This window comes from Erythrolamprus reginae, chromosome 1 (assembly GCF_031021105.1).
Source record: "Erythrolamprus reginae isolate rEryReg1 chromosome 1, rEryReg1.hap1, whole genome shotgun sequence".
Taxonomy (NCBI): domain Eukaryota; kingdom Metazoa; phylum Chordata; class Lepidosauria; order Squamata; family Dipsadidae; genus Erythrolamprus; species Erythrolamprus reginae.
The window spans coordinates 183,625,866-183,643,335 of NC_091950.1; the positions used below are offsets into that span (position 1 = coordinate 183,625,866).

General features: G+C 43.7%; 1 protein-coding gene across 1 annotated transcript in view; it reads left to right on the plus strand.

Moving 5' to 3' along the window:
- Positions 1 to 5,855: 5,855 nt before the first annotated feature.
- The window catches only part of SLC4A10 (solute carrier family 4 member 10), a 219,760-nt gene continuing 208,145 nt past the window's right edge, over positions 5,856 to 17,470 (plus strand). The window contains exon 1 of the mRNA XM_070731642.1: positions 5,856 to 5,956. Coding sequence (XP_070587743.1) covers positions 5,909 to 5,956 — 48 coding nt within the window. The 5' untranslated portion in view covers positions 5,856 to 5,908. The remainder of the gene's footprint in view (positions 5,957 to 17,470) is intronic.

Sequence of the window (17,470 nt, forward strand, 5' to 3'; positions counted from 1 at the left end):
ATTCAGACAAACTGGTCCGAATTGGGAGGAACCCACCCCTGGTATGCCTTCCCCAAATACACTGATTAGTTAACTTGGCCATCTCATCTCATCTTGTATTCTGTTTTGGACTCTATGCCTGACATTGCCCAGCCAGAATATAAAAGAGATTGCCATCCCGTCCTTGCCAAAAGCACCTGACTCTTTGGCCTGCCAATTTCTGAATGCCAAAAAATCTACTTTTAAAAAATTGTCTTTTTAAAAAATTAACATTTTTATTGATTTTTATAATATAAAACACACAAACAACATATACGGAGAGGGGCGGCATACAAATCTAATAAATAAATAAATAACATATAACATGTGCTCAGTGATCCCACCACCAGACAATCAATCATACTCTACCACCAGTTGTCTTTAGATGTTGGCCATTATTGAATCTCATAGTGAACAATTCCCTCTACGTGAGATCAGGTTGGAATAAAAAGAGAGGAAATATTCTCTGTCCCTAATATCAATCATTGCATAAACTGATCAGCTTCTCTTTTTCTTTCTCTCTCAGTTGTAGTTCTACTACTGAAATAAAAGCTCAGTAAAATAGGAGGCCTTAAAGGAGAAATCTGCATTTTTGCAGTGAACAATCTTCTGCAAATTGCTGCTGAAAGTATGTTGTGCATTGGTGAAGTGCAGAACTCCCTCCCTACCAAAATTTGCCTATAAATAGCAATGTCATTTTGCTTTACAGTGGTTTGCAGAATTAGCATATTGCCCTCAACAATCTGAGTCCTCATTTTACTGACTAGGAAAATGGAGGGCTGAGTCAACCTTAAGCTCGTCAGGATCGAACTGTTGGCAGTCGGCAGAATTAGGCTCCAGGACTGTGCCACTGCACCACTAAATGGTAGTTTTGACAAGAGGAGTCTCAGTAATAATGACCATGCAGTTAACCCACCTTTCTCCAGTCTAGAGCATCTGCATTACAGCATTATTATCCGAATCTACGGAGAGGGGCGGCATAAAAATCCAATCAATAAATAAAATAAATTATACCGGTTTAGAATTGTGGATACTGCAGTCTCAACATATCCTCAAAGCACCAGAGAAGATTGTATTAATAAGGTGGTTTGAAGGCTTTAGATAGGCAGTTAGTGGTGGTCCTGGTCCAGAGAGCTTGGAAAGTTTAATGGGGGGTGGGGGGTGGGCAAACAGAAACTGAATGCTGAAGAAACAGCTCCTGAGAAGCTCCCGAGTCCAAAAATAGGACATCCTTGAAAAACAGATAAAGGCTGCGTTAAAGGGATCTTTTTATAATTCAATTCTTATATGTATTCCTTGGTTTTTTCTGGGTCAGGAGAATTTATTCACAGTCACTCATGCCCTGTCACTTCATGGATGACTGCAGAGCACTCTAAACAGAGCTGCCCTTCAAGACCATGTACCGCTTAGACTTATAGACCGCTTCATAGTGCTTTTACAGCCCTCTCTAAGTGGTTTACAGAGTCACCTTCTTGCCCCCAACAATCTGGATCCTCGTTTTATCCACTTCGGAAGGATGGAAGGATGAGTCAACCTTGAGCCGGTGGTGAGATTTGAACTGCTGAACTGCAGCTAGCAGTCAGCTGAAGTAGCCTGCTGTGCTGCACTTGAACTATTGCGCCACCTCGGCTCTATAGAACTTTCAGCCAGTGCATCATTTCAGGATACCGGCTGCCATCTTTAAAGACTCACATGGCTGAAAGCTAAGCATACTTCTGGGATTGCCTCCTCTAAGTGAAATCTATCCATTCCAGACAGATTTGGTAGAGTGGGAAGAAAGTTCCATCATTAAGGGAATGCTGCCACCCTCTCCTTTGGAACAGCCTGTTCCCCAGATATCTGGACCGTAAATATGGTTTTTGAAACCTTTTGGGACAGTCATAAACACATGGCTTTTTGAACAGGAGTTTTAGGATGAAGAAAAATAATTTATTCCTTGAACAGTTGTGCATCAAATAAGTCGAATTTTAATTATATTAACTGTTTTTTCCTCGATCCACAGCTCACATTAGAGAAACATCTTTCAGCTGTGGCGAGGGGGGGCATTTTCCCAGGTTCACCTGGTGCACCAGTTGCGGCCCTATTTGGATCGGGAGTCACTGCTCACAGTCACTCACGCCCTCATCACCTCGAGGCTCGACTACTGTAATGCTCTCTACATGGGGCTACCTTTGAAAAGTGTTCGGAAACTTCAGATCGTGCAGAATGCAGCTGCGAGAGCAATCATGGGCTTCCCTAAATATGCCCATGTCACAACACTCCGCAGTCTGCATTGGTTGCCGATCAGTTTCTGGTCACAATTCAAAGTGTTAGTTATGACCTATAAAGCCCTTCATGGCACCGGACCAGATTACCTCAGGGACCGCCTTCTGCTGCATGAATCCCAGAGACCAATTAGGTCCCACAGAGTGGGCCTTCTCTGGGTCCCGTCAACTAAACAATGTCATTTGGCGGGACCCAGGGGAAGAGCCTTCTCTGTGGCGGCCCCGGCCCTCTGGAACCAACTCCCCCCAGAGATTAGAATAGCCCTCACCCTTCTTGCCTTTCGTAAGCTTCTTAAAACCCACCTCTGTCATCAGGCATGGGGGAACTGAGATATTCTTTCCCCCCTAGGCTTCTACAATTTATGTATGGTATGTTTGTATGTATGATTGGTTTTAAAATACAGTAGTCCCTCACCTATCGCTGGTGTTACGTTCCAGACCTGGCCGCGATAGGTGAAATCCGCGATGGGGAATTTATCGACTGATAGTACTTATTTAAGTATTTATATTGTAATTGTTTGGTAAGTTTTCATTGTTTTAAGTGTTTATAAACCCTTCCCACACAGTATTTATTTTAGATACAGTATTTAAATACAGTATTTACAATTTTAGATATATATATATTTTAAAAAACCTGCCGATCGAGTTCGGCAGGCTGTTTAAATCTGCCGATCGACTTCCTCAGAAACCCACGATGAAGTGAAGCCGCAGTAGGTGAAGCGCGGTATAGCGAGGGACTACTGTAAGGGTTTTTAGCTGCTTTAGTATTGGATTGTCGCGTGTTGTTTTTACCACTGTTGTTAGCCGCCCCGAGTCTACAGAGAGGGGCGGCATACAAATCCAATAAATTTATTTATTTATTTATTTATTTTTAAAATAATACTAGTATATTGATACTTTGATCATATAGGTAAAAGTAATAAAGTAGAATTAAGAATGAAATAAATTCAAACCAACACAGGTGATTTTAGTATGTTCTGGAGACCTGAAATCTACTCCTAACACCTTTCCAGATTTCAGGTAATCTATTGATTTCTGAGACTGAAATATGTGGCTAGTGTAAAAGATGTATAAAAGATTTGAGGAAGAGTTTATGTATCAATCTCCTCAGCATAAACTTCACAGAAAAAAAAATTCTCCCACTTTGTTGCGGGACTATGACACTCCATCTTAAGGGCTCTGAAGTCAGGTAAGCACCAAATATCTCGTTTAGCTGCTACTTAAATGAGATTTGTTTAGGCTAACATCTCTGGGCTGCAAAACTCCAGACAGCTGCTAGGTGACAGAAAAGTCAGATTTTCTGTTTGCTGCCATCCACAGTAGTAATGGTCTTGAATTTTGCAACCCACATATTGTAGTCCTAGATATTTTGAAAGAGCGGTGACTGTATTTTTCCCCTGATCATTGGTTCCCTTCCAGGTTTGAATCTGAAGTTGGCAAAATCCCATTGCTAGGATGCTCTTTGTGTAATTATATTAGCTGTCGACGGGCTGCACATTTGCCTCAGTGCCTACTATATGATGATGTTCATCCATCATATTTGAAGAGGACCTGGACATCTAATGCAGTGGTTGTCAACCTGGGGGTCAGGACCCCTTGGGGTGTCGAATGGTCATTTCACAGGGGTTACCTAAGACCATGGGAAAAGACAAATTTGCCATGGTGTTAGGAACTAAAGCTTCTATTCTGATGCCTTGGAACCAGGGGTGGGCTACTGCCTGGATGTGGGTGGGGATGCAGTGGGGTAGCGTAAATGGAGCTCCATCCCAGAGCACCCAATTTGCACTGAAAGATGTTGAAAGAAAATGCAGGATGTCCTCTTTGGGCAGCCTCTTCGTTCTTCCCGAAAGTGTTTAAAAACCCCAAAGCCGGTGATTCTGCTACAAACAAAAGTGTCTAGGAACAGTATAGGGAGATAAGATCTGGAATTAATTCTATGTGATCTGGGTTTCTGCCTCCCCTCCTTTCCAAATGGCTATAGTATTCTCTAGAACAGAGGTCTTCATAGCTGGCTGGAGAATTCTGGGAGTTGAAATTCACAAGTCTTAAAGTTGCCAAGTTTGGGGACTCCCGCTCTAGAAAATAAAATGAATAATGCTTGAAACCTAATCTTTTGCCAGAAACCTTAATTTTGCAGGATGGAGGGTTAAGACTGTTATGTGGAATGGAGCATTTTGGGATGTTCACTTAGACTGTGAATGTAGCAAGGACCACTTTAGATTGTTGCCTTTGAGTAAGTGATTATTTTGTGAGTGGCCATTTTAATCATGAAGGCATCTTTATGACAATGCTCAAAATGTGTTTTCAAAATTGTAAGTGACATGTTTCTGTCATTTCACTGTTCTATAGCTGCTCACTTCTAGGATGTGGGTGAATTTGATGACCTGCTTGTTTTGACTCCATTGGAATCATGGACTTTTGAGGTTCTTGGAAAATCCATGGTCAAGTCACATGATTGTCAAGCCACTCCCACCTGGTCATATGGCTGGCAAGCCACTCCTATCTGGTCACATGACCATCAAGCCACACCCACAAAATAAGCCACGCCTGCAGTGTGGTAATAAACATTTTGGAAGTCCTTCACTGCTTGGAACATATTCTTATAATCTGGTGTTTACAGTGGGGGGTGTCCCTCTGATCTTCCTGCCAATCAGCTTAAAGTTCTGTTAGGGAAATTGGCACTAGACTTATGGTTGGGGGTCACCTTAAGTGTATTAAGGGGTCGCAGCATTAGAAAGGTTGAGAACCACTGATCTAATGGGTTGTGGGCTGTACGTGATATGTCGCAGGTGGCTGGCAAGGCCTATGCGGGCATGTAATGTTCTGCCACATGTTGGGCAGACATGTGTGGGCACCACTGTCGCAGTATTTGCAGCTCTGGCTTTGCGGAGTGCTCGTTTCTCTTCTGCTATGAATGTTAGCATTAGTGTTAGAATGTTAGTCAGTGCCTACTAGATGCCTACAACTAGATATTGTGACACGGAAGGAGGAAGGGATAAGGAGCTACTCTAATATACACCTGCTTCACCACCACCCCTTCCATGGAACCTGAACTGCAGCATGGCAGCGTGGATGGGTAGACATCAGGTTTTGATAGAAACGTTCAAGGTCCCAATCGGCCCCCAAGAACGACCTTGGAAACTTGTGGGCGACAAACGGAACCGGTTTGTGCTTGGAAAAAAAAAAGGGCTCCAGCTCTTTGGGATGCAGCACAGTCGGCGTTTGGGGAGGGAGATGCGCGGCTTTGCCATCCACGGCCTGCAGGGTTGCAAAGCGCATCTCGGCTAAGCGGGAGTTTGGCGGCGCCGAGGCTCCTCCTCCTCCTCCTCCTCCGCCAGGTCATCCCACTCTTACCTTTCTCCGCCCTGCGGTCTTGCTTCCCAGCAGCGGCGCTGCGCGCAGTCGAGGACCGGAGGCTTGCCATCGCCACCGCCGCCGCCTCTCGAGGGCGAGCGAGGAGCCATGTGACTCGCCGGTGAGTCGGGGCGCGCGACTGCCTCCTGCTCTCCAGAGCTACCTGATCCGAATCCTTAACGCCGAGGCGGCCGAAGTCTTTTCGGGTTGCGCCCGAGGGAGGCGCCGATCCGAGCGCCGCCAGCCATCGCGTGTTCCCAGAGGCGCCCAAGATGGACATGAAAGACCAAGGCGCTCAGATGGAGCCGCTGCTGCCCACGGTGAGGAGGAGGAGGAGGAGAGGCGAGGACAGCCTGTGCCGCAAAGCCAACTCGTGGGAGGTGGAGGGAAAGGGGGAGGGGGACGGAAGACGTGCGGGGCTCCTTTGCGGGCACCGGGAAGGGGTTGAACCGGAGTGGCGGTGGAGGAAAGCCGCGGGATCGCCATCCCATTGGGGAGCTCCGAAACGGCGGCGGCCGAGCCACCGGAGCGCACGGGGTTCAAGAGGCGCGCGACCCCGGGGTTTCTCCCGGCCTCCTCCTGGGGCCGGAGGAGAAGCGAGAGGCCTGTGGCCGCCAAAGAGTGGAGGGGTCGCGCCTTGGATGGAAGGGTGGAAAGACCCCCGGGGGCCTCCTCGGTGGTCGCGCGCCTGGAACCTGATCCGCTTCGGAGATGCTGCGGTTCCTGCTGCGCTCCATTCGCGCGTTGGCTCCTATCCGGGAAACCGGAGTATTGGGCGAGCGTGGCGATCTGTCTCTGTATCGGTACCTGGCCCACCGAATCCGGCCAGGCGCGCCAGGATGGTCCATGTGCCCGATTTGGTCTCAGATCGGTGGTTTTGCTTCCATGTGCACCTGCCTGGGCAAGTTACATTGTTCTGTCTTTGTGCAAACGCAGGACGCACAGACACACCGGCAGACAGACAGACAGAGATTGAATGGGGGAGAGCTGTCTTTTTTATGGTCAAACGCCGTGGTATTCTTGCAGCAATCTGCTCTGGCACATGGATGCAGAATAGCTGGGAAGGGGGCTATTTACAAACATGCACTCACTTGTTGGGGTGTTTTTTTGGGGAGCACAGCAGATCTTTCACATCTTTTTTCATTCTCATTCTCTCTCTCTCTCCCCTCTTCCCCCTCTCTCTGGGTTCTCTCCCAGAGTTAGCTAGGCTTGTTGGCATCCTGTTATGCTTAGGTTGCCTGATTGAATAAATCTCCCCCTCCTCCTTCTATTTCTCCTTCTCCTTCACCTTCTTCTTAGCATTTAGACTTATATACCGCTTCATTGTGCTTTTACAGCCCTCTCTAAGTGGTTTACAGAATCAGCATATTGCCCCCAACAATCTGGGTCCTCATTTTACCCACCTTGGAAGGATGGAAGGCTGAGTCAACCTTGAGCTGGTGGTGAGAATTGAACTGCTGAACTACAGCTAGCAGTTAGCTGAAGTAGCCTGCAGTGCTGCACCCTGACCACCGTCATCTCCTCCAATGCCCAAAGACCCGGGCCCAACACACACACACATAACAATCCTAAAACACGCCTACACCTGCCACAAATTCCCCACCCTAAACCACCCAAACATCTACACAACAGGCCAAGGAAAGCTGTCCAACAACTCACTGATGGTGACCCCTTAGTTCATTGTTGAGTGCAATTATAGCTCTGGGATAAAAACTATTCAGAAAACGTGTGGTCCAAGTTTTAATTGTTCTGTACCTTCTGCCAGAAGGCAACAGTCCAAAAAGATTGTGATCAGGAGTCTCTGAGAATGTTGTGCAAACAGTGAGATGCAAATATAGGGCTGATAACTGGAGCACAATTATATTCTGGGCAGTTTTATTGATTCTCTGTAGACCTTTTTTGTCTGCTGCAGAGCTGCCCCCATGCCATGCAAGAATGCCATACGTCAAGACACTCTCAATGGTGCTGCGAGAGTAGGACAGGAGGAGATGCTGAGATAGATTTATCTTCCTGAGCATTCTCAGGAAGTACAGCCTCTTCTGTGCCTTCTTCAAATTAACATTCATAATCTATGAGAGGTGGTCCGAGATATAAATACCCAGAATTTTTTCTGCTTGACATAGCATGTGTGCATACATATATTTCCACGAGGGCTGACATCTGGGTTTCTCTGAAGCACATGTGTGTCTTTTGGGACCTCTCAGGAGCAAATCCCATCAGCCACATTCAGTAACCTTGCCAGAGCAAGAAGATCCTAGACAACAGGCTGTTTGAGATCTCACTTTTCCTTCCTTCCTTCCTTCCTTCCTTCCTTCCTTCCTTCCTTCCTTCCTTCCTTCCTAACTTCCCTCCATCCCTCCTTCCCTTCTTTCTTCTTTCCTTCCTCCCCTCCTTCCTCCCCACCCTCCTTCCTTCCCTCCTTCCTTCCCTCCCTCCCTCCTTCCCTTCTTCCTTCCCTCCCTCCCTCCTTCCTTCCCTCCCTCCCTCCTTCCCTCCCTCCTTCCTTCCCTCCTTCCTTCCCTCCCTCCTTCCTTCCCTCCCTCCCTCCCCCTCCCTCCCATCCATCCATCCATCCATCCATCCATCCATCCATCCATCCATCCATCTATCCATCGTATTTCTCACCTCACCTGTTCTAGGCATCTTCATTTCTCCAGAGCCTTCTAGGAGAAAAGGAAGGATTAGGATTTCTGCTGCCCTTTTCAACATAACAATAATGATAAAATAATAACATCTACATCTCCCAAGTCCTTGGGAAAGACTTGATAGGCGGATAAAATGCCAAATTCAGTCTAAATATCAGGCTGACTGTGCAACCAACCATAATAATGCTGTGCTGAATTTGGGGATCTTAGCAGCATCACCAATTATATTCTGTATTATTGTGATTGCATGTGGGTGTTCAAGTAAGCAGACACTTTTTTCCTGTAAATGTGAATAATTTGAGGAATATTTTAAAACCATATTGAAATTGCTAGGTAGTAATGTCCATTGTTATCTATTGGTTGGGCCAAAGTCTTTATTTTCAGAACTGCTGTAGATGTTTGAACACAGGCCTTTCCCTCAGTGTAAGGGGCATAGGCTAATCTATATAGTTAGGGAATAGTCTATGTTGAACCAATATGCTAGACCAGTGTTTCCCAACCTTGGCAACTTGAAGGTATCTGGACTTCAACTCTTCAAGTTACCAAGGTTGGGAAACACTGTGCTAGACTATGTGATATCACTGTACTCTGTTAATAGTCTTTCCAAACTTGGTGCCTTCCACAATTGCTAGTCAATATGCTATCCAACACGTTAGCCACCAGTACAGACAAAAAATTCTGGGAGATATAGTCGTTGGCTCAGATTATGGAAGACTTTTCAATACTCTTACACCTGTGCCCTTTATGAACACGCTAATATCTAAACCCTCTTATTTTCCCTTAGTGTAAGGCTGGTGGTGACTAGCAAAAGGAAGGAGGAGTTGGAACAAGTTACACATTTGAACAAATATGTGCAGCCCTTTACAATACCTTGGCTTCATTTAAAAGAAATGAATTGTAGTTTTAGACATTACAAGTATGTAAAAGGAAAATGCCATGGTTGAAGGATCACGGAAAAGTAGGAGTGCATGAAGATATAACAGTTCATAAAACTGTATAGTTCACATTTTGTTATGATATGCTTTTGATGCTCAGGTGAATGAACATGAGTGAAAGAACTTTAATCTAGTTCTTAAACAAACTTTTGCATAAATTTGTTATCCTATGAATGTGTTGCATTGCAAGTTCCCTAATTCCTATCCAAAGACCATGCGTCAGGATTGTGGGAACTGCCTTTCAGTGTATCAGAGGGGTACCCATCTGGGGAGGTGTTCTTACATCAACCCTATTTAGAGATTATTTTCTTTTATGATGAAGCTTGCATTGGTTGCCGATTAGTTTCTAGTCACAATTCAATGTGTTGGTAATGTCCTATAAAGTCCTACATAGCATCGGACCAGAATACCTACAGGACCGTCTTCTGCCGAACGAATCCCAGCAGCCGATTAGGTCCCACAGAGTCAGCCTTCTCCGGGTCCTATCGACTAAACAATGTTATCTGGTGGGACCCAGGGGAAGAGCCTTCTCTGTGGCGGCCCCGGCCCTCTGGAATCAGCTCCCCCTGGAGATTCAAACTGCCCCCACCCTCCTTGCCTGCTGCAAGACTCTGAAAACTCATCTATGTCATCAGGCATGGGGTAATTAATGTATCCGTTGGCTGGTAAGATTTATGTATGGTTATGATTGAGTAGTATTGTCTGTTTTTTTAATGATAGGGGGTTTTAGTCATAGTTTTTAATTATTGGATTTGTTGTACAATGTTTATTGTTGCTGTGAGCTGCCCCGAGTCTTCGGAGAGGGGCGGCATATAAATCTAATAAATAATAATAATAATAATAATAATAATAATAATAATAATAATAATGTCAATACAACTCAGCAAACAAGATCACTATACTGGATTTCGTATTTCATCACCAGTTGGGCGCTTCCCAAGCACCTAGGACTGCGTGATGTAGCAGCGAATTATGTTTGCCGATCCCATTAAAGCAGCCTTTTGCAATTGACAGATGGAAATTTTGTCAATTCCGATGGTTTTCAAATATCCACTGAGATCCTTTGGCACTGCGCCCAGCGTGCCAAGTACCACTGGGACCACTTTCACTGGCTTATGCCAGAGTCGTTGCAGCTCCATTTTTGATCCTCTGTTGGCCTTGATGACCCTTCCTTTTCCATCTCCTGTGTGCTCCATTGTCCTCGGCTGATGACACATGTGTGAGATGAAATCCAAAGCCATCCTCACACATGGGACCATCCAGAAGTTATTAATATGGACTGGAATATAAGCTTATTTGCCTCCAATCTGTGTTGTTGTTGTTGTTGTTGTTGTTATTATTATTATTATTATTATTATTATTATTATTATTATTATTATTATTATAATTCCTCAGCTATGCAAATGCATTTTTGTATTTCTGAGAGTGCTATTAGTAAGATGAAGTTTCTAGGCTTTCGAACGGAGAACTAAGGTCCTAGTTTCACCACAGAACTTCTTCGGCTATACTATACTGTTAGAAACTGGAATAATACAGTAGTTAAAAATGGCAAATGCAGGGGATAATAGCATATAATAATAGCAATAATTTCCCTCTAGGGAAATGATGGCAAACCTTTTCTGGTTCGCATGTCAAAAGGTGTGTGTGTGTGTGTATGTGCTAGCATGCGTGCATATGCCCACACCCCTCCCCTCCACGCATACGCACCGCCCCCATGCTGCCCCCCCCCCATGCACACAGGCCTTTCTGAAGCCTGGTAGGTGAACAAAATGCCCAAACAAGCAAACTGGAAGTTCAGGAAAACGCATTTCCGGTTTGCCGTTGTGCTGTTTATTGCACTCCAGGCCTTTAGGAAGCTTCCTTGAACCCCCCAGAGTACAAAAAAACCCAGCACAACAGCAAATTGGAAGTTCGAAAAAGGCATTTCCGGTTTGCAGTTGTGCTGTTTTATTGTACTCTGGGGCTTCAAGAAGCTTCCCTGAACCCTCTGGAGTGCAAAAAAACCAGCACAACATCAAAACGGAAGTGCATTTTCCTGAACTTTCGGTTTGTCCGTCAGGGAATATTTTTGCCTCCGGGGCTTCAAGGAAGCTTCCCTGAAGCAACTGGAGGACGAAGTGGCCTTTCCCAAGGCTGAAAATTAACTGGCCAGCACACAGGCCATAGGTTCGCCATCATGGCTCGAGAGCAACCTATTTTACCAATCTGTTCCCCTTCTACAGGTGTGGATTTCCACTGGTGAAATTTTACACAATGGCTGTGCTGGCTGGGAATTTGGAGACCTGACATTTCCCCTCTGAAGGGCATTCAGGCTGAGGAAAGCTATTCTAGACCAGAGGCCCCAAACCTTTGGATCTCAAGGACCACTAAATTCATAATTTTAAATCCTGCGGACCACTAATATGATCTGCCTAATGACTGGCTGGGTGAGTGTGGCCAATTTGATGTCACTCACGTTGAGGGGTGCCTCTCTGGCCTCTACCCAAGCCACTTCTCACCTCCCCACTTGGGTTCCTTAGGGCCCCAACAGGAAGAAGTTGTTGTAGCTAAGCAGCCACCATGAGAAAGAATTGGCAAAACAGCTCAGTTCAAGTTGGATCTGACCAAAGAGGAGGCTCAGTAGAAGCACCTCACTGAGGACTCAAGCAGAGGGAAGACCTGAGGGAATGCAGATCAGGTACCGACGCCTGGAGGCAAAGTGGGTTGAGATAGTCAGCCAGTTCCAGGCCATGAGGCAGTCCCACTGGAATGGGGCCCTCCAGCTTTTTGCCATCTGTGGCTCTCCCCTCCAGCCTTTGCCCAGGGGCGGTAGTTTGAGGACTCCTGGTTTAGTGCAATTTAAACAATGCAAACAATTTTTCTGTGGATCACCCAAATTTTCTTGCGGACCATCAGTAGTCCACAGACCACCAGTTGGTCACTGCTGTTCTAGACTGTTCCTCTGGAGCAGTGGTTCTCAACCTGGGGGTTGGGACCCCTTTGGGGGTCAAACGACCATTTCACAAGGGTCACCTAAGACCATGGGAAAAGAAAAAATCCCCATGGTGTTAGGAACTAAAGCTTCTATTCTGGTGCCTTGGAACATATTTTTACAATACGACCAATCAGGCGTTTACAGTGGGGGTGTCCCTCTGACCTTCCTGCCAATCAGCTTAAAGCTCTGTTGGGAGAATTGGTGCTAGATTTGTGGTTTGGGGTCACCACAACAGGAGGAACTGTATTAAGGTATCATGGCATTAGAAAGGTTGAGAACTGCTGTTCCAGAGTTTCTTTTGATTGCAGAGTAGTTCACGGGGCCTCCCCTCCCCCTAAAGTCTGTCTCTGATGTGTGATGAGTGATACCCTAGCAACTACTAATTTAAGTGAGTTGCTGCCTGAGGAATAGAAGTAGGACACCATTTTGTCCATCTCTGGCAACGAAATGTCATGGACCTGTCAGTGTGAGCCAAAGTCTTTATCAAAGAGCCCAATAAAGTCATTCTGCCACATCTTAATGAATGATACTGCTGAGGAAAATCAGGCCTTTTGGGCTTTAAGCATAAGCTAATAGCGATAAAATGATATGAGTGTAGTGGTAGGGGAATATTCTCTTACTGTACTTCTTTTGCTGCTCTTATTTGGAAATGGCTTGTAGTTTGTAAGCCCTTTGCTGGGGATTTGTGTGATGAGAATAAATACTGTGAAAATGCTTTCTTTCCATGTGCAAATCTGCCCTTACATGTGAGGCAAAGCCTGGTTTTGCCTTTTATTCTTTCAGAACATATGCTCAACGCTCGGTTGACCACTGCAGCCTCTTTCTGGATGACCAATATTCAGCATTTATAACTCTGGGGAACATTATTTCAGATGACACAATGACATTTGTATAGTAGCTTTTTTAAAATGAATGCAATTTGACTTGTTTAGAGGGCATGAAATATTTTTTTAAAAAAATATATTAAGCACCATATATATGAGTGGTACTCTCAGCTTGATGCTAATTATTATTTTGGGGAGCTTGCCCAAAGTGTGAATTCCAGTGAGGAGATCCTTGGTTCTCTCTGAGTTTGATTATTTTCTTATAGATGTTTCATTACCCAAACTAGGTAACATCTAGCTCTGATGATGTTACATTGGTTGGTAATGAAACATCTGCAAGAAAACAACCAACCTCAGAAAGCACTGAGAACCCCTCATTTTAACTCTGAGCTACACATTTTGTCCTTTATTGAAATTCCAGTGAGTCTTATTTGGCTTTTATACTTCTGCAATCATCAGAATGGTGGGATTCATTTTTTTTTTTTACTACTGGTTTTGTAGGCATGGCTTGGTGGGCATAGCAGGGAAAGGATACTGTAAAATCTCCATTTCCTCCCACTCCAGGGGAAGGTTACTGCAAAATCCCCATTTCCTCCTGATCAGATGGGACTCTGGAGGCAGAGAATAGATGGGGGTTGGTATAGAGGTGGTATTCACCAGTTCTCCAAACTACTTGAAATTTCCACTACTGGTTCTCCAGAACTGGTCAGAACCTGCTGAATCCCACCTCTGAAACCCATGCATATTGACTCTGCTCCAGGTATATTCACATGTTACAGCTTTGCCCTTTGAATTTCCTGATGTGGAAGAGGTTTTTTGCTCTCATGTGCTGTAAAGTTCCCACTGTGTCAAGAGTGATGCTTGCATTAAAAGAAACATGAAAATTGCAAATTAACACAAGCAGTTGAAATTTGAGGAATGAAAAGATGGCAGTTGGCTTGTTAGGAATAGCACCATCTCTTTCACTTATATTTTTTAAGTCTAATTAGCGCATGAACAGAGGTTTGCTCTAATTAATTTAAAAATTCATTTGAATTAAATTTTAGGAAGCAACTTGAGTTCCTGAAGAAGCTATGCGTTGATCTGAAAAAAAAATCAACATGTACAATCAGGCTGTAATTGCGTTAGAATCAAATAATTAGAGAATAGTAAAAAAAAGAGTTTCACATTCATCTAGAATTCATCAGTAGGCTGGATGCTAAACAAAATGAAGCTTGTATTTTCTGTAGATTTCAAATAGTATTTCAAATTGCTGAAATAAAGAAAAGAAAAAAAATCAATCTTTTATTTCTTTAAAATGTGAACGAATGATTCATTAATGAGTGGACATGCACATAAACGTGTACTCTCCTTCATGTGCATATATGCCTGAAATTAAATTCTATTACAAATATTTATGAGAGATCTCTTACTTGATGGACTCATTGTTTTAATCATACTCTGACTCATTCATTGGATGCATCATTTTTCTCCTTCAGAATATGTGAAGAAAACATATTTATTAAAATAAGCATACCTTCCCTTTTTATACTGCAAACATCTTGCAAAACATCTGAAATCTAATATTAATAAAGTGTAGCATAATAAAACATGAAGTAAAAGAAGCAGAAGTTACAGAATTCATCCAACACATTAAATGTCACTTAATTTTTTGAAATGCCAAGTTGGTGTACATTTTGTTCCAGTTATTTCATCCCAGTTTATCACTGCAGTGAAAAAGTGTTGTTAAATGTCCCAGAGATGCTTTTTTTAAAAAGAGGCAGCTGGACTTTCTGGTTTTTCTTTGAAGATGTTTCACTTCTCCAAGAAGCTTCTTCAGCTCTTTTGGGACAACGATGACCCGGATGACTGAAAATTGTTACATGGATATTTTGAATCACAGAATTCTAAGGGTCTGGGACAAAAATCCAAAATGTCACATTTTGCACAACTTTTTTTACTTTCAGATAAGAAAGCATCTGGATAAATGTTTCTGTTCACATATGTGTGTGTGTGTGGAATTCTAAAGAATTCACAGCTTATTAGAAAACTAAATATATTTTCAGAGAAGAATGATAAATGATGTAAACCTGGATACCCAGCTTGTTCAAAAATTATCATTAGGAAAACACTTTTTAAATGTAGGGGTTTATATTAATACCATTCGTAATGTTAATACCATTGATCTGCTCTCAAGTCCAAAGCAACAACACAATTAATAATAATAATAATAATAATAATAATAATAATAATAATAATAATTTATTAGATTTGTATGCCGCCCCTCTCCGAAGACTCGGGGCGGCTCACAACAAGCGATAAAACAATGTTGTACAGGCACAAATCTAATATTAAGAAAAAACTAAAAAACCCTATCAATTAAAAACCAAACAGCACATACATACCAAACATAAATTATAATAAGCTTGGGGGAAAGGTGTCTCAAATCCCCCATGCCTGGCGGTATAGATGGGTCTTAAGTAGTTTACGGAAGACGAGGAGGGTGGGAGCAGTTCTAATCTCTGGGGGGAGTTGATTCCAGAGGGCCGGGGCCGCCACAGAGAAGGCTCTTCCCCTGGGGCCCGCCAGACGACATTGTTTAGTCGACGGGACCCGGAGAAGGCCAACTCTGTGGGACCTTATCGGCCGCTGGGATTCGTGCGGTAGTAGGCGGTTCCGGAGGTATTCTGGTCCAATGCCATGTAGGGCTTTAAAGGTCATGACCAACACTTCTAGGACAAGAAGGTAGAGTTGCTGAATTTTCCCAACTAAGTACTATATTTTGGATGTTGGGAGAAAAATGCAGTAATATCTATCTTGTGGGAAAATGTTTAGAATTTTTTTTGTCCTAAATGAGAAGTAATGCTATTAAAGTTCTAATCAACTTGCAAATGTTGTTGGTTTTTTTCCTTGCTAGTCAGTGGTTATTTCTGAAGAGAGTTTTATGTAACTACTCATTCATGAAGTTCAGATGTCTCTTCCTTTTCTAATAGTCCTTTGTATTTTTATATCTTTCCCTTTCACAGACACAAAATAAATACCATATTTTTGGAGTATAAGACGCACCGGAGTATACGACGCACTTTAGTTTTTGGGAAGGAAAATAGGAGAAAGAATCTGCTTACCAGGTATTCATCTGGCTAGCGTCGTTAGTCTGGTCAGCTTCAGCACATTATTTTATCCCCTGGTTAGGGCTTTAAAAAAAATTATTTGGTGAGAGTTAACAATGAAAGAGCTTGCAAGCCAGTAAGAGCTGGGAACATCATTAACACCTGGAAAGAAACATTCGGAGCAAGTAGAGCAATGGAAACCACCCTGCAAAGACTTAGGACTTGGAAAATATTATTTGCAGAGAGTAACAATGAAAGAGCTTGCAAGCCAATAAAATCTGGGAACATCATTAGCACCTGGAAATAAACATTCGGAGCAAGTAGAGCAATGGAAACAACCCTGCAAAGACTTAGGACTTGGAAAATATTCTTTGCAGAGAGTAACAATAAAAGAGCTTGCAAGCCAGTAAGATCTGGGAACATTGTTAGTACCTTGTTAGGGCTGGAAAGGAACATTTGGAGCAAGTTAGACTAATGGGAAAAAAACCCTGCAAAGACTTAGGGCTTGGAAAACATTCTTCACAAAGAGTAATAATGAAAGAGCTTGCAAGCAGATAAGAGCTGGGAACATTGTTAGCATCTGGTTAGGGCTGGAAAGAAACTTATTCGGAGCAAGTTAGAGCATTGAAAAAAAAACCTGCAAACACTTAGGGCTTGGAAAACATAATTTGCAGAAAGAAACAATGAAAGAGCCTACAAGGCAAGAGGTGGGAAGATCATTAGCAGCTAATTAGGGCTGGAAAAAACAAACAAATAAACAAAAACCCCTACATTCAGAGTATACAAGGCATCCAAATTATCAGCCTCTTTTAGGGAGGAAAAGGGTGCATCTTATATTCCAAAATATGGTAAATACAGTGATGTCTTATGAACGCTTCTTCATTTCGAGATATGAACCTGGTGTTTAAGATTTGTTTGTCTCTTCTTAAGAACCATTTTCATCTTACGAACCCGAGCCCTGGATGCATGGGCTCTCTTACTGTGTGTGAACTCTCTTACTGCCACAGGAATTACCCTGCCTTGTGACTACCACCACCAGGATTTTCCATTTGCTTCGTGCCCCCGCTGGGATTTCCTGCCTCCTTTTGCTTGCACCTGCAGTCCTGAGGCGGAGAATGCCAGAGCTGCCCCATTTCCCTGCCACTTTCCCCTCTTCCTTTGCTCCCCACAGCCCCATCCTGCTGCCAAAATCCCCCCTAGACTACCACTTTTTTTGCCCCATCTTGCTGCCAAAATCACCCCCCCCAAAAGCTTCCTATGCCACCCCAAATTGCTTTCAAAATCACCCCTCCAAAAGCTTCCTACAGGGTCTCAAATCGCTCCCGAAATCACCTCTCCAAAAGCTTCCTACACTGTCCCAAATCACT